This window comes from Mustelus asterias, chromosome 14 (genome assembly GCF_964213995.1).
Source record: "Mustelus asterias chromosome 14, sMusAst1.hap1.1, whole genome shotgun sequence".
NCBI lineage: Eukaryota > Metazoa > Chordata > Chondrichthyes > Carcharhiniformes > Triakidae > Mustelus > Mustelus asterias.
This window is the reverse complement of record NC_135814.1, coordinates 89,319,358-89,341,612: the sequence shown is the minus strand read 5'-3', so window position 1 is coordinate 89,341,612 and position 22,255 is coordinate 89,319,358. Positions and strand designations below refer to the sequence as shown.

Genomic DNA, 22,255 nt, shown 5'->3' with positions numbered 1-22,255 from the left:
GAAATGTGTGTCCTCTGGTTATTCTGCAAACAGCTTCTCCTCTTTTACCCGAACAAAACCCCTCATGACTTTGACCAGCTGTTAAATCTCCCCTTAACCTTCTCTGTCTTAATGAAAGCAACCCCAGTCTCTCCAGGTCACTGAGGTTCCTAACCCCGGTGTCATTCCAGTCAATCTCCTCTATGTCCTTCCCAAGGTCCTTCCTAAAGATCGGAAATGGTCACAATACTCCAGCTGGGTCCTAATCAATGATTTAAAAAGGTTTAGCATAACTCCCTTGCTTTTTTACACTTTGCCTCTGTTTCGAATGTCAAGGATCCCATATGCTCTAACAGCCTTTTCAACTTGTCAAAAGCTGAAAGCACGATGGCGCAGTGGTTAGCACGGCTGCCTCACAGCACCGGGGACCTGGATTCGATTCCCGGCTTGGGTCACTGTGCGGAATTTGCACATTCTCCCCGTGTCTGCGTGGGTTTCCTCTGGGTGCTCTGGTTTCCTCCCACAGTCTGAAAGACGTGCTGGCTAGGTGTATTGGCCATGCTAAATTCTCCCTCAGTGTACCCGAACAGGTGCCGGAGTGTGATGACTAGGGGATTTTCACAGTAACTTCATTGCAGTGTTAATGTGACACTAATAAACTCTAAACTTAAACTTTAAATCCAGGTCTCTCTTATAAGTTCAAAAGATATAGGAGCAGAATTAGGCCATTCGGCCCATCGAGTTTGCTCTGCCATTCGATCATGGCTGATGTGCTCTTCATCCCCATTTTCCTGCCTTCTCCCCATAACCCTTCAACCCATTACCAATTAAAAATCTGTCTAACTCCTCTTTAAATTTATTCACTGTCCCAACATCCACCACACTTGTTTTTCCACCACTTTAAAATTGCACCATTTCCTTTATGTTGCCTCTCCTCGTTCTTCCAACCAAAATGAATGACTTTGTACTTCTCTGCACGAAATTGCCTCTGCCATGTGTCTGACCGTTTTACCTCAATATATATTTGAGCTTTGCATCAGCTGCCAACTTTGAAATTATTCTGTGTATATCCAAGACCTGGTGATTAATATGTATTGAAATGGTCTGAATCCTTGGAGGACAACACCATTCATGTCCCTCCAAAATGAAAAACAACTGCTCACTGCTACTCTCTGCTTTCTGTCCCTTAACCAATTTTGTATCCACTGCCCTGTCTCTTTAATCAATGGGATTTCTATTACATGATAGTTCATCAAATGTCTTTCGGAAGTGCATACACACATCAACTGAATTTTAAAAACATTCCTCGCAGGCCAAGCTCAGAAACTGCCTGATGAATCTGTTGTACACTCACCTCCTTTCTGAGGGCTCCTAGCTTGCGAGGTAGTGTGGGTGGCGTGAGGTGCTGAGGGGTACTCAGGGAAGATCCTGCTCTACAGCTTTCCGTTTGCCTCTCCTCCAGGGGCCTGCTCCTCTCCTGAAGCTTGGGGCTCTCGTAGTGAGCTGCAGGAGGGTGAGCTGGGGACTGGGGGAGGCTTGGGCTGGCGGGGCCCACCTCACATCCGTTGGACAGTCTCTCAATTCTGGTGTTAGCTCTCGCATCCTTGCAGTCTTGGCACGTGATGCCCTGACCAGCGACACTGTGCCCACAGTCTGGCATGCCGCCACTCTCTGAGCTCCTCCTGCAGTTTGCGGCCAGCGTGGTGGAGATAAGGTCGGGGCTGGAGCCAGACATCTTGCACTGCAGGTGGTCGGTGTGGGGGCTCCTTAGTGCTGCTGCAGGGCCAAAGTACTTCAGGTTGTGCACACAGCTGGCAGCATCTCCCAGGCGGTGCTGGTGGTGGAGGGTACACTCCTCCGGTGCCGTGATGGCCCGCAGGACTCCTGCAAACTCCTGGTGGCTGCCTTTGCTGTTGCCGCGCCGGTGACGTGGCTTGCTGCGGTACCTTGCCTTCCCAGGGGGGGTGGACATCTTTGGGCTACCAGAAACAGGTGAGTGAGCTGAGCCAACCTCCACATTCGGCACAATGCCATCTGACCTCAGAAGATCAGGTCTGAGGGAGACAAAAGAAGAGCTGATTAACACACAGGGATCACATTGGAACAGGAGAAAGACCTAGTACAGAAAAAATAGATTGGAACAACAAGGAAATACAGGGTTTTACTGATTTAAAGTCAGCTCTGCCTAAGGCTCCAGTTTTAGGATTACCAAATCTCAGCAAGCCATTTCATATCTTTTGCCAAGAAAGTTTTGGAATACAAGCAGCAGTAGTCACCCTGAAACATGGGGACAAATTAAGACCAATAGGCTATAGAATCCCTACAGCGCAGAAGGAGGCCATTTGGTCCATCAAATCCGCACCAAGCACAATCCCATCCAGACCCTATTCCCGAAACCCCTTATATTTACCCTGCTAATCCCCCTGACGCTAAGGGGAAATTTAGCATGGGCAATCAACCTAACCCGCACATCTTTGGACAGTGGGAGGAAACTGGAGCACCCGGAGGAAACCCACGCAGACACGGGGAGAATGTGCAGACTCCGCACAGACAGTGACCCAAGGCCGCAATTGAACCCAGCTGTGAGGCTGGGCTAGGTACCATCTCTGGCATTATCCCCGGGCAGGCACAGCATGGGTCAGATACAGAGAAAAGCTCACTCTACATCATTCCATCAAACCCTCCCAGGTCAGGCACAGCACGTGTTAGAAACAGAGTAAAGCTCCCTCAACAATGTCTCTTCAAACACGATGAGTTAAATGCGAAGGGAAACTTTAAAAAATATGGTTGAATTACCGGGCTTGAAGATAAGGGAACATGAGTGTTGGGAGGGGTGGGGGTAAAAGAAACACCTAAAGTGATGTCTGTACAAGGGAAGGATCTGATTGGTGCTTCTTTAAAAGTCTTCAGTTTATTTCCATTCAGTTTGTTAATAGTCTAATAAATAGAGGCACGGCAGGGCAAATCAGTCCCGTGGTGTATATTTCTGTTCCATGTGGGAAGAAAGGTACTTCTCCTGGACAACCACATACACAGAAAGCTGCAGGAGTTCAAGCTCTAGAGGGACAGGCCATAATCTTCCAATCCTCCTTAGATACAATCAGGACACTGAAAAACTGCAAATATTACACTCTTGTTCAAAACAAACCATGCAAGCATCAACTCAGCAACTGCAGTTCAGTCTGTTTAACATCAATGGTGGATACTGTTAGGAAGCAGAGTTAGTTTGAAGGAATTTATATTTGTGTGGGTAAACATTAGAAACAAGGTATAGTTTTAGGTAGGTATTATTTAATGTTCCTGTGCTTGTACAGAGGCTGTGATTAATCTTCAGGCTGAGCAAACAATGTTTGTCTGTTTGGGGCTTTAATTTCAATAAGCAACTGAGACTGTTGGTTTTAGAGCTTCAGAATGCAGACTACTGATAACTGCCTCGCCAACTGAGGAAGTAGTAAGCACCTTCCTTTGTTTTGGATTCTGGAGCAAAAAACTAGTTAGTTTAGTTGGAGACTGGGAGAGAGCGTGAGAGAGAATGCACCTCTCAAGGTCTGCTTGAAGCTGGAACCTTATAATGGAGTAAAAGTTTCAGACAGCCAGTGCTAGAGAGTAAGGAACTAGTGGAAAGACCAAAGACCCAGAGAGCTGTAACACAGAAGATTTCAGGGAAAATCTGAAACTCCATGAGTAGAGACAAAAGGCAGAACAGAAGTCTGTTCAGAGAACCAGGAAAGATTGGGACAGATCGACTGGTGAGAACTACTAGAAAAAGGCTTTCTAAAAGTAACACTAGATTTATTAGTGTCTGTGAACATATTGTAAAATAGTGACTGAGGTCACTAAAAGGTGGTTGAACAGTGTAATCTTGTTAAGTGTGTGGAAGGGACAAAGAGCTGGTTCAAAATCTTGGCACGGACTCGATACTAAAGGTGAAGTGGAAGCGCTGGTCAACCGGCTCTTTGGAAGACACAAACTGGATTTTGGAATGTGGATTGCTAAGTGAGAAGATTTGAAAGTGAATTTTTGGGAATGGAATTTAGATACCCTCATGTGACTGCCATCTGGGAAGGTGGATTCTGAAGAAAAAACCACTAACATTAATTTTGTGTGGGAACAAGATGACAACACCAACCTGGATTGTATCAATACGCTTTCAGAAACAATAATCCAGGACAAAATGAATAGTCACTTGTTCAGGTGTTGATTAATTAAGGTAGACTAGTAAAGATTGATTAAGGCGAATTGTGTTTAACTGATCTGGCTTTGGGTTTTTTGATGAAGTAACAGAAAGGGTCGAATTTTGAAAGGAAGAATGAGGCGGCAATAAAATTTAAAGGATACAATTCTGAAATGGATGCAGGAACAGGGAGACCGGTGCACACATTGTTCAAGGTGACAGGGCAGGCTGAGAAAGTGGTTGAAAAAGCACCAGGAATCCTCGGTTTTAAAGAGACAAGAGCACGAATGCAAGAAAGCAATGATGATTCTTTACAAAACACTGGCTTGGCCTCATTATGGTCCAATTCTGGGCCACACACTTTAGGACCGATGTGAAGGCAAGGGTGCAAGAAAGATTTATGAGAATAATTCCATGAATGAGGGGCTTCAGTTACATGGAGAAATCAGAGAAGCTGGGATCGTTCTCCTTATAGATATATAATAGAGAATCCAAAATCATTGTGTGGGTGCTGGGCTCCCCATTGTGTGGGTGCTGGGTCCCTCTTTGTGTGGGTGCTGGGCACCCCATTGTGTGGGCGCTGAGCTCCCCATTGTGTGGGCGCTGAGCTCCCCATTGTGTGGGCGCTGGGCTCCCCATTGTGTGGGCGCTGAGCTCCCCATTGTGTGGGCGCTGGGCTCCCCATTGTGTGGGCGCTGGGTTCCCTATTGTGTGGGCGCTGAGCTCCCCATTGTGTGGGCGCTGGGTTCCCCATTGTGTGGGCGCTGAGCTCCCCATTGTGTGGGCACTGAGCTCCCCATTGTGTGGGCACTGAGCTCCCCATTGTGTGGGCACTGAGCTCCCCATTGTGTGGGCGCTGAGCTCCCCATTGTGTGGGCACTGGTTTCCCCATTGTGTGGGCGCTGAGCTCCCCATTGTGTGGGCGCTGAGCTCCCCATTGTGTGGGCACTGAGCTCCCCATTGTGTGGGCACTGAGCTCCCCATTGTGTGGGCGCTGAGCTCCCCATTGTGTGGGCACTGGGTTCCCCATTGTGTGGGCGCTGAGCTCCCCATTGTGTGGGCGCTGGGCTCCCCATTGTGTGGGCACTGGGTTCCCCATTGTGTGGGCGCTGAGCTCCCCATTGTGTGGGCACTGGGTTCCCCATTGTGTGGGCACTGATCTCCCCATTGTGTGGGTGCTGGGCTCCCCATTGTGTGGGCGCTGGGTTCCCCATTGTGTGGGGGCTGGGCTCCCCATTGTGTGGGGGCTGGGCTCCCCATTGTGTGGGCACTGGACCTCCCCATTGTGTGGACGCTGGGTTCCCCATTGTGTGGGGGCTGGGCTCCCCATTGTGTGGGTGCTGAGCTCCCCATTGTGTGGGCACTGGGTTCCCCATTGTGTGGGCGCTGAGCTTCCCATTGTGTGGGCGCTGGGCTCCCCATTGTGTGGGCACTGGATTCCCCATTGTGTGGGCGCTGAGCTCCCCATTGTGTGGGCACTGGGTTCCCCATTGTGTGGGCACTGATCTCCCCATTGTGTGGGTGCTGGGCTCCCCATTGTGTGGGCGCTGGGTTCCCCATTGTGTGGGGGCTGGGCTTCCCATTGTGTGGGCGCTGGGCTCCCCATTGTGTGGGCATTGGATGACAAAAATAAAAGCTTTCTTTCCTTGTTGATAAAGACTTGAAGAATAAAGTCTGCCCCTGCCTTAGGACATTAACTCCTTGTGCTGCGGTAAGTAATTATTTAATCCACCTAGATATAGAACATGGAAAGATTTATGGGACGGAAGGAGGCCATTAGGCCTATTGTGTCCATGCCGGCCCAAGAATAACTTTCCAGCCTTATCTCGTTTTCCATCTCGCGGTCCGTAGCCCTGTATATTTGAGCATGTCAAGTGCATATCCACCGTTTCTGCTTCCAACACTCTTTCAGGCAGTTAACAGACACTAACCGTTTCCCCTGGGCTCCAGGTTTGTGACTTGAGGCCTTCTTTTTGATCAATTTCTCCACGGCATTGGAGCGGATTATTGGCCTGACCAGATGCCGCTTGTATGTTCCTGGGTATTTCTTCTCCACAGCTTGTTCACGCCTGCAACACAACAAGATAACCTCAGGGCTCTCTGAAGGAAAGGCTTATCTTTACAAGTCTATGCTTTGATCTGGTGGATAAGAGCACATGCTCTAAGATGAGGTATGGTCGAAGGTTGATGCTCAGTTAGCCTGGGGATGGGAGTAGGGGAGCAGGAGAACTAACAATTAGCATCAGTGTCCCTTGGCCTGGGGCCAGGACAGGGAGATGTGAGTCAGGGATCCCACAACACTAGATGGAATGGTCACTAGGGTGAGGATTGGACCAGGCTCAGAGGTGACACAGCCTTCTGACACTCAAGGCCTGGGTCACTTCAGGGTGAAGATATGGGAGAGAGTCAACTACATTGAGTGTCTGCAGGTGGAGAGAAAGCGTTAGGGGGAATGAAGGAAGTATCTGCTGTATGGCACACAATTATATATGATAGAGCTCACTGGACATCACCTGGCTCAGCCTTGTATAGAAACAGATAAACCTTCACCATTCCTCTCTCACCGGCAACCAGGGATGTTCAGTAAGTACTGGCCTTGCCATTAATGCCTATTTCCCAGGATTGAATAACATGTATTTAACTGCCTCTTGAGTGACTCACCAACACTAGTTTGAATTTGCTCTTTACCAATTTGATCTCCAGTCACGATTTAATCATGTTTGGGACAGTGGTTCCCAGATGGTATGTCATGGCTCCCGATGGGGTTACAGAGATAGCCTTTGAACTCCCTCTTTTCTCAGGCAGCAATGGCAACCTGCGGAATGCTGATGACAAAGTCTGGAGGCTCTGGTTGGACAGCTCTGACCCACTGGATTAATGCCACCAAACAGCCCAAAATGCAGTTGTAATCTTAGGAAACACATTTAGCCAATGAGGACTCAGGAAGTGTGTGTGTTCAGTAGGTGTAGGCAGAGGGTAGCAAATGTAACTCAGTGATGGACTGACTGAATGACGTGCCCAGAGTGTGGAAAGAAATAAGGAGGGTCAGGTGGCTGAGCCGGGAAGGTGAGTGGTGGCTTCAAACTTTGCTGCATTTCTGCTCCTGTATGCTTGTTGTACTGGCTTCTTACCCCGGGCTGGCTACTCTGCTTCACACGCACTGGCAAACTGACCAGAAGGTGGAGAGAGGGGCTAATTAAAATGTGTGGGTGTGTGCGTGCATGCCTGAGTGAGAGTGTGTATATATGTGTGTGCTGGGTGTGAGTGTGTGTGGATACGCTTGTGCATGTGTGTGTGTGGGTGCTTGTGCGTGTGTGTGTGTGCATCTGTCTGTGTGTGACAGTGTGTGAGAGAGTGTTCTTGAGTGTGCGTGCGTGTGTGTGTGTGAGTGTGCACGCTTGTGTACGTGTGTATGTGCCAGTTTGTGTGCACCTGTGTGTCAGTGTATGTGCATGCGTGTGCCTGTGTGCATGTGCATATGTGTGACAGTGCATGTGCGTGTGTGTATGTGTGCATGTGTGTGACAGTGTGTATGTGCATGTGCGTGCATGCGTGTGCATGTGTGTGTGTGCGCACCTGTATGTGTGTGTGTGCGTGCGTGTGCCTGTGTGTGTGTGTGTGCGCACCTGTATGTGTGTGTGTGCGTGCGTGTGCCTGTGTGTGTGTGTGTGAGTGTGCACGCTTGTGTACGTGTGTATGTGCCAGTTTGTGTGCACCTGTGTGTCAGTGTATGTGCATGCGTGTGCCTGTGTGCATGTGCATATGTGTGACAGTGCATGTGCGTGTGTGTATGTGTGCATGTGTGTGACAGTGTGTATGTGCATGTGCGTGCATGCGTGTGCATGTGTGTGTGTGCGCACCTGTATGTGTGTGTGTGCGTGCGTGTGCCTGTGTGTGTGTGTGTGTTTTGTGGGCAGGGTGAGGAGGAGTTTCACTGAGTCTTCTGTCATAGAGTCATAGATGTTTACAGCATGGAAACAGGCCCTTCAGCCCAACTTGTTCATGCCGCCCCTTTGTTAACCCCTAAGCTAGTCCCAGTTGCCTGCGTTTGGCCCATGTCCCTCTATACCCATCTTACCCATGTAACTATCTAAACGCTTTTTAAAAGACAAAATTGTTCCCGCCGACTACAATACCTCTGGCAGCTTGTTCCAGACACTCACCACCCTCTGTGAAAAAATTGCCTCTCTGGACCCTTTTGTATCTCTCCCCTCTCACCTTAAACCTATGCCCTCTAATTTTAGACTCCCCTACCCTTGGGTAAAGATATTGACTATCTAGCTGATCTATGCCCCTCACTATTTTATAGACCTCTATAAGATCACCCCTAGGCCTCCTACACTCCAGAGAAAAAAGTCCCTTTTTATCAGGTTATAAAAAAGTTATAACCTTATAACTTATAAGGTTATAAGTCTCCTTATAACTCAAATCATCAAGTCCCTAGGTAGCATCCTAGTAAATCTTTTCTGCACTCTTTCTAGTTTAATAATATCCTTTCTATAATAGGGTGACCAGAACTGTACACAGTATTCCAATGTCTTGTACAACTTCAACAAGACGTCCCAACTCCTGTATTCAATGTTCTGACCGATGAAACCAAGCATGCCGAATGCCTTCTTCACCACTCTGTCCATCTGTGACTCCACTTTCAAGGAGCTATGAACATGTACCCCTAGGTCTCTTTGTTCTGTAACTCTCCCCAACGCCCTACCATTGATTGAGTAAGTCCTGCCCTGGTTCAATTGACCAAAATGCATCACTTCACATTTATCTAAATTAAACTCCATCTGCCATTCATCAGCCCACTGGCCCAATTGATCAAGATCCCATTGCAATCCTAGATAACCTTCACTGTCCACTATGCCACCAATCTTGGTGTCATCTGCAAACTTACTAACTATGCCTACTAAATTCTCATCCAAATCATTAATATAAATGACAAATAACAGTGGACCCAGCACCAATCCCTGAGGCACACTGCTGGTCACAGGCCTCCAGTTTGAAAAACAACCCTCTACAACCAGCCTCTGTCTTCTGTCATCAAGCCAATTATGTATCCATTTGGCTACCTCACCCTGGATCCCATGAGATTTAACCTTATGCAACAACCTACCATGTGGTACCTTGTCAAAGGCCTTGCTAAAGTCCACGTAGACAACATCAACTGCACTTCCCTCATCTACCTTCTTGGTTACCCCTTCAAAAAACTCCATCAAATTTGTAAGACATGATTTTCCATTCACAAAGCCATGCTGACTGTCCCTAAGCAGTCTTTGCATCTCTAAATGCCTGTCGATCCTGTCTTTCAAAATACCTTCTAACAACTTACCCACTACAGATGTGAGGCTCACCAGCCTATAGTTCCCAGGCTTTTCCCTGCAGTCCTTCTTAAACAAAGGCACAACATTTGCCACCCTCCAATCTTCAGGCACCTCATCTATGACTACTGATGATTCAAAAATCTCTGCTAGGGGACCTGCAATTTCCTCCATAGCCTCCCACAGTGTCCTGGGATACACTTCATCAGGTCCCGGGGATTTATCTGCCTTGATGCGCTTTAAGACTTCCAGCACCTCCTTCTCTGTTATATGTACACTCCTCAAGACATCACTGTTTATTTTCCCAAGTTCTCTAACATCCATGTTTTTCACAACAGTGAATACTGATGACAAATATTAATTTAGAATCTCACCCATCTCTTGTGGATCTGCACATAGATGACCTTGTTGATCCTTAAGAGGTCCTACTCTCTCTCTAGTTACTTTTTTGCCCTTTATGTATTTGTAGGAGCTCTTTGGACTCTCCTTTGCCTTATCTGCCAAAACAATCTTGCGTCCCCTTTTTGCTCTCCGGATTTCTCTCTTAACGCTACTCCTACATCCTTTATACTCTTCAAGGGATCCACTTGATCCCAGCTGTGTATGCATGTCATGTGCCTCCTTCTTCTTCTTGACCAGGGCCTCAATATCCCGAGTCATCCAGGGTTCCCTACTTCTACCAGCCTTGCCCTTCACTTTAAAAGGAATGTGCTTACCCTGAACCCTGGTTAACACACTTTTGAAAGCCTCCCACTTGCCAGACATCCCTTTGCCTTCCCACAGACTCCCCCAATTAACTGTTGAAAGTTCCTGCCTGATACCATCATGGGGGAAAATGGAGAATGTGACTGAAACTTCAGTGGCCGCCAAGTGTCACATGCCTGTTACCAAGCGCTCCAATTTCCGGCCCTGAGTTGGGAGAGGCACAGCTTCATTTTCAGTTAAGTACTTGCCTTTTAATTTAAAGCTGCATTGCGTATTAGAATCCACAGTGAATCTGCAGCCTCCAGGACTATTTTGTGTTGTTTGCGGCAGAAAATGAAAAGTTTATTTGATTTGTCTCACGTTAAAGTCAATTATGTTAAGATGGCCTTTAGAAAATCTCGGTAAGATGCTGCTGCGGTAGGTCAGTAATGCTGAATGTAAATGGTATATATATTGCTCCCTGGCCAAGGTCTGTGAGTTGCTCCAGCTCAGATGAAGTAAAGGATGGGTCAGTGCATAAAATAATAACATTTTTACAAGTACTTTAAAATCACAGATTTTCATATTTATATAATATATATGTTTTGTTCATCTACAATACTCAAATTTTAATTTTACTATGCTACTTTATTTGTTTTCTGGGGTCGCATTAATTTGTGTTAAAATGGGATCACACTGGAAAATAGTTTGGGAAGCGCAGCCTGAGATTTAACCCTTTCTTTTCACTTTATAACATACCCTATTATTCTCCTCCTTCCAAGGACGAAGCATCTTTCCTTATGACTCTGTTCTCTGACAGGAGGGAGCAGCCATGTGGCCCTTCTCGGCACTGATTCCAGGACTTGGACTGTCTCTGATGTGCCAGAACTGAACCAAGTACACAAGGTGTGACCTGAGCAAAGCTCAAACTGATAGAGGCCTGGACTAGAGTTGGCTAGCAAAGAGGGAGACATGAGTAACAGCTGGGATATTTGTGAAGCAAAGGAAAGCAGGCCTAGTCATTTAAAAATATATATATATTAATCCAAGGACTGTGGGTGTCACTAGAATTTACTAGAATTTATTACCCACCACTAATTGCCATTGAGCTGGCAGTGGTGAGCCATCTTCTGATCTGCTGCAACCGTGTGGTGAAGATACCTTACAGTGCTGTTGAGGGAGGAGGGTATTCTGGGATTTGACCCAGCACCATTGGTAAACTTCTAATATAATTTAATCATAGAAGAATCATAGAAACCCTACAGTACAGAAAGAGGCCATTCGGCCCATCGAGTCTGCACCGACCACAATCCCACCCAGGCCCTACCCCCATATCCCTTCATATTTTACCCGCTAATCCCTCTAATCTACGCATCCCAGGACACTAAGGGGCAATTTTAGCATGGCCAATCAACCTAACCCGCACATCTTTGGACTGTGGGAGGAAACCGGAGCACCCGGAGGAAACCCATGCAGACACGAGGAGAATGTGCAAACTCCACACAGACAGTGACCCAAGCCGGGAATCGAACCCAGGTCCCTGGAGCTGTGAAGCAGCAGTGCTAACCACTGTGCTACCCGTGCCGCCCAACCATGCCGCCCTAATCAACCGTGAAGTAAGATTAGATTAATTATTTAGTGTAAAAACTAAAGATCTTGGGGGATAAAATTTGAATTAAATAATAAGGGATAATAACACTAAAAGGCCCTGAATTTTTCAGTAAATCAATATCTGAGGCATACAGATAAAGACAGTGAAGTAAAAACATTTAAATAGTCACTTGGGAGAACGGAACTTTATCTTGCACTCATCAGAACAGACACAAGAAGGCAAAATTTCAAAGAGAGCAACAAATTATGTTTCATGAGGAAAGTGTGCTGATTGGTTGGCAAGTCAACACGGATTTATCAAGGTGATGAGAATATTTTAAAGTTCAGCTTTTTTCTACAGGTAGTCAGTATGTCTGGCAGGAAAACACAGCTCAGATGCTGGGAAGCAGAACAATTACTCATTTCAACCTTGTAAGTGGTTATGCTAAGTAGAGTTAATGGACTTTTGTTTATTTATGTTCCCCTGGGATTTCAGATTAGAATGATTGACAGGATCGTGTGATGTTGTGGTTTATGTGCAGTCCTGGATCTGTAGGTAAAAAGAAACAGGCTCTTGCAGAAAGGAGCTGGAATTCGGCTGTTCTGGTTGAAGCTAGGAGAGTTTTGCAGGCTTCTGAAAGCTCTATATCTCTCTGAAAACTCTAAGGCTGTCTACACTCAGTATAGCAAGTATATTTGTGATTGCTAACTAATTATATTTAAAGTGGATTTTAAGTCTGTAAGAAGAATGTTACTTATCTGGAACTCAAATAGTGATAAGTTAGAAATTAAAGTTGTTTCCTTTCATGTTTAAAGATCATTCAATTGTTAAGAGTTATTTATGCCAAAATAGAAACAAATGTTGGGGTCGAGTCTGGCTTCGTACTATATCTTGGCGTTCCAGTCTGGGACCCTAACAGTAGATGGGTGGGAACCAGGATGTAACATTTGAAAGGAAAAGCAAGGTACACACAAGAATGGAGGGACAGATAGCACAAGAGAAATAAATAGTAAGATATTAGGCGGTGTCAGAATAAGATGGAATACAATGAAGTCTAAATGAGCTTTACTGTCCATGCATGTGAATGTAAATAAGGTTGGTGAGCCATAGCTGCAGATAGCCAAGTGGTAATATAATGATGTAGCGATAATAGGGGCCTAGCTCATAAATGGGCAGGGCTGGATAATAAATATTCCTCGATAGAAGGGATTCACAAAATCTAGTAAGGAGGCGGGCGGCAGTATTGATTAAGGAGCATTTTACAATGTTGAGGAGAGAGGATGTCTTAGAAAGATAAATGACAGAATCCTTTTGGTTAGAAATACACAAAAGACGAAGATGTTTGGTGAGGGTAGGGCAGTGGATGTTGTGCACATGGACTTCAGTAAGGTCTTTGACAAGGTCCCTCATGGCAGACTGGAACAGAAGGTGAAGTTGCATAGGATCAGAGGTGAGCTGGCAAGGTGGATGTAGAATTGGCTGGGTCATAGAAGACAGAGGGTAGCAATGGAAGGGTGCGTTTCTGAATGGAGGGCTGTGACTAGTGGCATTTCTCAGGGATCAGTGCTGGGACCTTTGCTGCCATGAGAGACCTTGTCAAAGACCTTACTGAAGTTCATGTACGCAACATCCACTGCCCTACCCTCACCAATCATCTTTGCCTATTGTTTAGATATGTATAAATGATTTGGAGGAAACTGTAATTGGTTTGATTAGTAAGTTTGCAGACGACACAAAGGTTGGTGGAATTGCGGATAGTGATGAGGACCATTGGAGGATACAGTAGGATATAGATCAGTTGGTGACTTAGGCGGCGAGATAGCCCAAGTTTAATCCAGACAAATGTGAGGTAATGCATTTTGGAAGGTCTAATACAGATGGGAAATATACAGTAAATGGCAAAACCCTTAAGAGTATTGATAGGCAGAGGGATCTGGGTATAAACAGATCATTGCAACGCAACAAGGTAGTCAAGAAGGCATACGGCATGTTTGCCTTCATCGGCCGGGGCATTAAGTTTAAAAATTGGCAAGTCATGTTCCAGCTTTATAGAACCTTAGGTAGGTCGGACTTGGAATATAGTGTTCAATTCTGGTCGCCACACTACCAGAAGGATCTGGAGGCTTTGGAGAGAGTACAGAAAAGATTTACTAGGAATGGTATGGAATTTACTAGGAATTTACTAGGCCTGGTATGGAGGGCATTAGCTATAAGGTGAGGTTGGAGAAACTTGGTTTATTCTCACTGCAGTGACGGAGGTTGAGGGGCGACCTGATAGAAGTCTACAAGATTATGAAGGGCATGGACAGAGTGGATAGTCAGAAGCTTTTTCCCAGAGCGAAAGGGTCAATTACTAGGGGGCATAGGTTTAAGGTGCGAGGGGCAAGGTTTAAAGGAGATGTACGAGATAAGTTTTTTTACACAGAGGGTGGTGGGTGCCTGGAACTCACTGCTGGGGGAGGTAGTGGAAGCAGATACAATAGTGACTTTTAAGGGGTGTCTGGACAAATACCTGAATAGGATGGGAATAGAGGGATAAGATCCTGGATGGGTAGGGGGTTTTAGTTCACACAGGCAGCATGGTTGGTGCAGGCTTGGAGGGCCGAAGGGCCTGTTCCTGTGCTATAATTTTCTTTGTTCTTTGTTCTAGAGTATTACTACACTATTGGATGGGAAGGATACAGAAGATGACATTTGCAAGAAAATATAGAGAGGTGCAAAATCTATAGAATGTGATATTCAATTACTTTAAATATCCTAACATAAACTGGGATAATAGTTCAAAGGGCAGAGAGGGACAAGAGTTTCTGAAATATGTTCAGGAGAATTTTCTCCATCAATATGTTTCCAGCCAAATAAGGAAAGAAGCATTGCTGAATTTGGTTCTGGGGATTGAGGTGGGTCAAGTATCAGTAGGGGAACATTTAGGGGACAGCCACCACTGTATCATAAGGGTTCAGTTAGCTTTGGAAAGGACAAAGAGCAATCCTGAGTAAAAATAATTAGTTGGAAGAGGATGAATTTCAGCAGGGTGAGTATGGATCTGGCCCCGGTAAATTGGAATCAATAATTGGCAAGCAAAGCTGTAACAAGCATGGGCTGCCTTTAAAGAGGAGATGGTAAGGCACATTCCTAGGAGGGAGAGCAAACAAAGCTGGGGCTCCCTGAATGATGAAAGAGATAGGGAGCAATATGAAACAGAAAAAGGGTGTGTATGACGGAACTAAATTTGATAACACAAGTAAGAATATATACAGAACTAGCTGAACATAAGAGAATTCTGAGAGGAAGTAATAAGAGAAGCAAAGAGAGAAAGAATATGAGAAGAGACTAGCAGCCAACATGAATGGGAGTCTATAAGGTTATTGATATAAATAGTTACAGGATAATAAAATGCCAATTCGAGATCAGAAAGGGGATTTATACTTGGGAAGTCTGGCTGAGGTATGAAATGAGTACTTCCCATCAGTCCTCACCAAGGAGGTAATGCTGCATAATGAGGGAGGAGCTGGTTGAGATTCTGGATGGGCTAAGAATTGATAATGAGAAGGTAGTAGAAAGGCCGGCTGTACTTAAAGGTGATTAACTCTTAGCACTGGAGGAGATACGGTCGAGGATACTGAGAGAAGTAAGGGTGGAAATTTCAGAGATACTAACCAGTTTCTTCTAATCCTCCTTAGATACTGTGAAGGTGCCAAAGGACTGGAGAATTGCAAATGTTACACCCTTATTCAAAGGGGAGGTGTAGGGGTAAACGCAACTGCAGGCCAGTCAGTTTAATGTCGGTGCTGGGACAGCTTTTAGAAATAATAATCTGGGACAAAATTAACATTTGCTTGGACAAATATGGATTAATTAAGGAAGTGGATTTATTAAAGGTTTAACTATGTGGTTGATTTTGATAAGTTAACAGGGAGGGGATGAGGATAATGCATTTTTATGGTATCCGTGAACTTTCAAAAGGCATCCGATAAAGTGCCACGGAACATGCTGGTCAGCAAAGTCAAGGCCTTGAAATAAATAGGAGAGTGGCAGGATGGATACAAAGTTGGCTGAGCGACAGGAAACAGAGTGGTGGTGAATCATTTACTTTTCAGACTGGAGAAAGGTCTGCAATCAGGTTCCCCAGAGCTTGGTAATTCTGGTCACCCACAAGTTTGGAAGGATGTGAAAGCATTAGAGAGAATACAGAAAAGATTTGTGAGAATGATTCCAGAGAAATAGGACTTCAGTTACATGGATAAGATTGGAGAAGCTGTGGTTGTTCCCCTCAGAGAAGAGGAGATTTGAGAGGAGATTTGAGAGAGGTGTTCAAAATATGAGGTATCCAGACAAAATAGAAAGGAAGGCATTGTCTCCTTGGCAGAAAGGTCAAGAACTAGAGGACACTGATTTAAAGTGAATGGCATAATAATCAAAAGGCAGCATGAGGAAAAACATTTTTATACAGCGAGTGGTAAGGATCTGGAATGAACTGTCTGAGAGTGTGGTAGAGGCTGATTTAATCTTGGCTTTAAAAAGTGAATGGGATAATTATCTGAAGAGACATAAAATTGTAATGGTACAGGGAAAAGGCAAGACGTTGGGACCAGCTGAGTTACTGTTGCAGAGAGTTAGCATGAGCATAATGGGCTGAATGGCCTTCTTCTGTGTTATGATTCTATGTAATGCTTAAACATACTCCATAGAATCATAGAAACCCTACAGTACAGAAAGAGGCCATTCGGCCCATCAAGTCTGCACCGACCACAATCCCACCCAGGCCCTACCCCCATATCCCTACAGATTTACCCACTAATCCCTCTAACCTACGCATCTCAGGACACTAAGGGCAATTTTTTTTTTAGCATGGCCAATCAACCTAACCATGCTGAGTCTACCACTCTCAGATCACTTTCACTTTTGTTGGTTCATCATCGTGTCCATTTTCTCTTCCAATGTCTGTTCTGAGTTTCATCCATTTTAAAAAATTCATTCATGGGATGTGACTGGCCAGCATTTATTGACCATTGCTAGTTGCCCTTGAAATGAGTGGCTTACCAGACCATTTCAGAGGGCAGTTGATTGTCAACCACATTGCTGTGGCTCTGGAGTCACATGTAGGCCAGACCAGGTAAGGATGGCAGATTTTCTTCTCAAAAGGACATGAGTGAACCAGATGGGTTTTTACGACAAACGGCAATGGTTTCATGGTCATCAGTAGATTCTTAATTCCAGATTTTTAAAAAATTGAATTCAAATTCCACCATCTGTCGTGGCAGGATTCGAACCCAGAACATTAGGATTTTTGGATTAATTGTATGGGGATAATACCACTTGGCCATCACCTCCCCTTAGCTGCCTCCTCAAGCTCTATTGCCCCCATTCACCCCAACATTAGAAACAGGAGAGTCCGCGAGTACTCAAAAGGGAATTACCATGGAGGCAAATTATCAATAAATAAACGATGGCTAGACTTGTGTTACCCTCCCAAACTTGATCACCTTCAGAAATTGGAGAAGGATTTCCCCGGGTTTCTTCCCTAAGTCGGTTTAAGTGTCTCTCAAGAGATGTCTGATTGTGCTTGTAGCTTGAAGTGTGCCAGAATGGGATAGTCTTAAATAACTAGTTCCTTCCTTTTTCATATATGCATATATTTGTATTTAAATTGCACCAGCTGTTGTGGTGCGATTTAAATCCATGTTTCCAGAAGTCTCTAGATTATGAACGCAGTTACACTGTCACCGTACTTCATTCCCTAAAGCATTAGTTTGGGCCCACTGTCTAATGACATTACCATTACGGCATCCATTCTGGGAGGCAAGAATTTTAAGTTCACCCTCAGCAAGTAGGCCTTTGACAAGGTACCGCATGGCAGATTGTTGCACAAAGTTAAATCTCACGGGATCCAGGGTGAGGTATCTAAATGGATACAAAATTGGCTTCTTGACAGAAGCTAGAGGCTGGTTGTAGAGAGTTGTTTTTCAAACTGGAGGTCTGTGACCAGTGGTGTGCCTCAGGGATCAGTGCTGGGCCCTCTGTTATTTGTCATTTATATTAATGATTTGGATGAGAATATAGGGGACATGGTTAGTAAGTTTGCAGATGACACCAAGATTGGTGGCATGGTGGACAGTGAGGAAGGTTATCTCCAATTGCAGCGGGATCTTGATCAATTGGGCCAGTGGGCTGACGAATGGCAGATGGAGTTTAATTTAGATAAATGTGAGGTAATGCATTTTGGTAGATTGAACCAGGGCAGGACTTACTCAGTTAATGGTAGGGCGTTGGGGAGAGTTACAGAACAAAGAGATCTAGAGGTACATGTTCATAGCTCCTTGAAAGTGGAGTCACAGGTGGACAGAGTGGTGAAGAAGGCATTTGGCATGCTTGGTTTCATCGGTCAGAACATTGAATACAAGAGTTGGGACGTCTTGTTAAAATTGTACAAGACATTGGTAAGGCCACACTTGGAATACTGTGCAATTCTGGTCACCCTATTATAGAAAGGATATTATTAAACTAGAAAGAGTGCAGAAAAGATTTACTAGGATACTATCGGGACTTGATGGATTGAGTTATAAGGAGAGGCTGAATAGACTGGGACTTTTTTCTCTGGAGCGTAGGAGGCTGAGGGGGTGACCTTATAGAGGTCTATAAAATAATGAGGGGCATAGACAAGGTAGATAGTCAATATCTTTTCCCAAAGGTAGAGGAGTCTAAAACTAGAGGGCATAGGTTTAAGGTCAGAGGGGAGAGATACAAAAGTGTCCAGAGGGGCAATTTTTTCACACAGAGGGTGGTAAGTGTCTGGAACAAGCTGCCAGAGTTAGCTTTAGAGGCGGGTACAATTTTATCTTTTAAAAAGCATTTAGATAGTTACATGGGTACGATGGGTATAGAGGGATATGGGCCAAATGCGGGCAATTGGGATTAGTTTAGGGGTTTTTTAAAAAAAGGGCGGCATGGACAAGTAGGGCTGAAAGGCCTGTTTCCATGCTGTTAACCTCTATGACTCTGAATGCAAACACAAAACAAATCCATGACCGATGAGAATGTGCATATGTTTGTAAGCCCCAGCACTGATTTGTGAGGCATTCCATTCATTACTCATTCACTAACTAGAAACAGCTGCTTCCTGTTTCAAACAATTGTGTTTAATCCCATAGCTATGTCCTACCCACTATCTTAAGCTTGTGTGAGAACATATAACATGGAACTTTATCAGAGGCTTTGTGGAAGGCCTAGGTTAATCTCCTTTTCTACACATTATCGGGCATTGCCAATCCAATTGCTCATAGGAATGGAAAAGCTTCATTTCTATAAACATGTGCTTTTTCTTCTCTGTCCATACATCTCAGACCTCTGGGCAGTTCTGATGAATCAGTTAGCAGGAGAAACTTTTGCTTTATCCAGACTGCTTGAGTTGTTAAAGGTGATTTAAAAAAAAGACAAATACTCCATGATTTCAAATTCAGAGTGAAATCTTTTCAGGAAAGTGTACATTAAGGGCGTTAAGTTACAGCTGTTGGTAAAAAGTCACTGCAATTTTACAATGGAAAATAACGTTCCATGTGTTTTCAGTAAAATTCTCCAAAGCAAAACTTTTGACAAATTGGCTCAGCAGATTGAGAATGAATTGGCAGTGGAGGGAACTGACAAATGGAGGCAGTGGCGTCATGGTATTGTCGCTGGACTAGTAATCTAGAGACCCAGGGCAAGATCTGGAGACCCGGGTTCAAATCCCACCATGGCAGATGGTGAAATTCGAACTCAATAAAAATCTGGAATTAGAAGTCCATGAAAAGATGACCATGGAAGCATTGTTGAATGTTGAAAAAAACCCATCTGGTTCACTGATGTCCTTCAGGGCAGGAAATCTACCGTCTTTACCCGGTCTGCCCCACATGTGACTCCAGACCCGCAGCAATGTGGTTGACTCTTAAATACCCTCTGAAATAGCCAAGCAAACCACTCAGTTCAAGGGCAAATGAATGTTGGCCCAGCCAGCAACATCCACATTCAGGAACGAATTTTAAAAATGGAAAGTGGTCGCCCTGAGATATAGGTACTGATGCTCGGTAGGAATTTGTAAGGGTGAATGCTATGGAATACTTATGGAACAAATGAGATGTGAGCAAGTAGAAAGGAAGACAACAGGGTTTTAATACAGGTAAATGATGGGAACCCATGTTACAATAAAATGTGAAAGGATTCCACTCTGAGCAGGCAAGCAGATTGTTCAATCTAACAGAATATAATCAGCTTGGAATGGAACATAATGCCAAGATACAGGAGGAAGGATCAATGTATGGGGGCTAAATCAGAAAAGATAGTTAAAAAAACAAATCAGAATGGAGGAAGGACAAACTGCTAAGTCAAGGAAACTCAAACTAATACGTATGCACAAATTGAAGAGACGCAATTGGGGAACTTGAATCAATGATTTAAATAGAAAATCAAGAAACAATAACAATAATTAAATGTGAGTGCAGTTGGGTTGAGATTGGTAATGGCATATTTTGAGCTACCAAACTCAGGAGAGATCAGGAATAAAGAAATAGTGGCAAGGTGGGACATGACTGAGAGATAATATCATGGCAAAAAACATTGGATTTAAATAGAAGAATGGTTCAAACAGAACCCCACTTTGAACAAAGCTGAGAAATAACAAGAGATCAGTCACATTACTGACAAGTACTATAATACTGATGCTACACAGCAGCAAGGAAATGATGGATAAACTGAATTCTCTGAGGCTGGTGGGGTTGGAGGAGTTTACAAGATAGGGAGGGTTGAAGCTATGTAAGGAGTTGAACACCAGCATGAGGATTTTAAATTTGAGGCTTTCGGGATCCAGGAGCCAGCGTGGGTTAGCATGGACACAATCCAGCACAGCATCCTCCACCAACGCACATTTTCCACCATCAGTGTGATCACTCTTGTCTGATTCCACACTTACTTAACCGATTACAGTCAGAGTATCTCCGAAAATGGCCTCTCTTCTCACCCACACGCTGTCACCTTTGGTGTCCCCCATAGATTTGCCCCTTGCCCCCTCCTCTTTCTTATTTACATGTTGCCTCTTGGTTACACCATTTGCAAACACGTCTGTCACCAACTAACAGCTCTCACTCGCATCCCCTCCACTACCATCACCCAGTAATGGCAGGGATGATAGGTCACCGGGATATGGTGCCGATTAGGGGTACAGGCCACAGAGTTTATATGAGTTCATGTTTCTGGGCTAACATCCCAGGAAGCATGAGTTCAAACCCCACTGTCTGAGAATCTGGCAGTGTGAGAATTTCAGTGCAGTTTAACAAATCTGCAATTAAAAAAAGCTAGTGTCAGTATAAGTGAGCATAAACCTGTCAATTGTTGTAAATACCAACTGGTGTCACTAATGTTGACGAGGAGAGGAAAGCTTCCATCCTTACCCAGTCTGATCAGGCACAGGAGGAGAAAAAATGTACAAGTCCAGTCTATTTCCAAATCAAACATGGTCAACTCTGAACTGCCTCCTGAAGTCACCTTGCAAGACACCCAGTTGCATTAAATTGTTGGCGTTGCTCATAAGAATGAATAAATGAATAGAACTCACGGAACCTGAAGGAGTGAAAGACCAGTGATTGCTTCTGGTGGAACGCAAACCCCAAGCAGAACCCATTCTCTCTTTCAGAAGCTGACTGAGCTGCTGTATTTTTCAGTTTGTTTTATATTATTTCATGTTGCTACAATTGCTTCGGTACGTACTTTATGAGCTCCTTCTCCCTGATCTCCAACTGCAACATGATGGCACTGAGTTCCATGTAGAGATTGTTGGCTCGTTCCAGCTTCCTCTCGTAATGCTCTCTGATGTCTAGGGCGTGCCTGGAACAAAAGACACAGCACTGGGACTGAGCAGCCTTCTCCACAGTCTGAGAAAGTAATTGCATCGGACACATTATTTCAAGCTGCTTCAAAGATCTTTGCAACCTGCTGTTGCTTTGCTGATCAGTTTGTGTACAGCAAGGTACCCACAAAAATGGCTGCCTGACTAAGCTACATCTCGTGATACTGGTTCAGTCAATCGGCCCATCTATAAAACCTCTTCGAACAGTGCCTTGGCATCTTTAATGTTCACCTGACAGGGCAGACGGGATTTAATATCTTGCCTGAAAGATGATGGGTGGAATTTTCCCACCACAATTCGAAGTGTCACAAAAGTCTGAAAACTGGAATGTTTCACTCCGGTTTTTTTAGGGAGCTACCACATGCAATTTTCCCCCACACTCATTTTTTTTGGCAGTCGGAAGTTTCACGCTGGTAGGGGGTTGTGGGGGGGGGGGGCGGTGGTGTGGGTAACGGGGCCAGAGCCTAAGCTCCGGTTTTCAGACTGAAACTCTCCAGTTTTCAGACTTTTGTGATACTTAGAATTTATTTTTTGGAAAATTCCACCCACTGTGAACAAGTCTGCACAATATATGGGAGATCTGTGAAATTCCCCCTTTCCCACCTCCACAAAACCCCCTGATCTCCACCCCAAAC

General features: G+C 44.8%; 1 protein-coding gene and 1 long non-coding RNA gene across 2 annotated transcripts in view; one reads left to right on the top strand and one right to left on the bottom strand.

The window, feature by feature from the left end:
• Positions 1–22,255, top strand: part of LOC144503867 (uncharacterized) — a 208,978-nt gene that overhangs the window by 131,908 nt on the left and 54,815 nt on the right. The gene's annotated exons all lie outside the window — the stretch shown is intronic.
• map3k13 (mitogen-activated protein kinase kinase kinase 13) overlaps positions 1–22,255 on the bottom strand; it is an 81,897-nt gene that overhangs the window by 20,546 nt on the left and 39,096 nt on the right. Inside the window, exons 9-11 of the mRNA XM_078228869.1 lie at positions 21,482–21,598; positions 6,085–6,222; positions 1,334–2,033 (exon numbers count right to left, since the gene is read on the bottom strand). Of these exons, the coding sequence (XP_078084995.1) occupies positions 1,334–2,033; positions 6,085–6,222; positions 21,482–21,598 (955 nt within the window). The remainder of the gene's footprint in view (positions 1–1,333; positions 2,034–6,084; positions 6,223–21,481; positions 21,599–22,255) is intronic.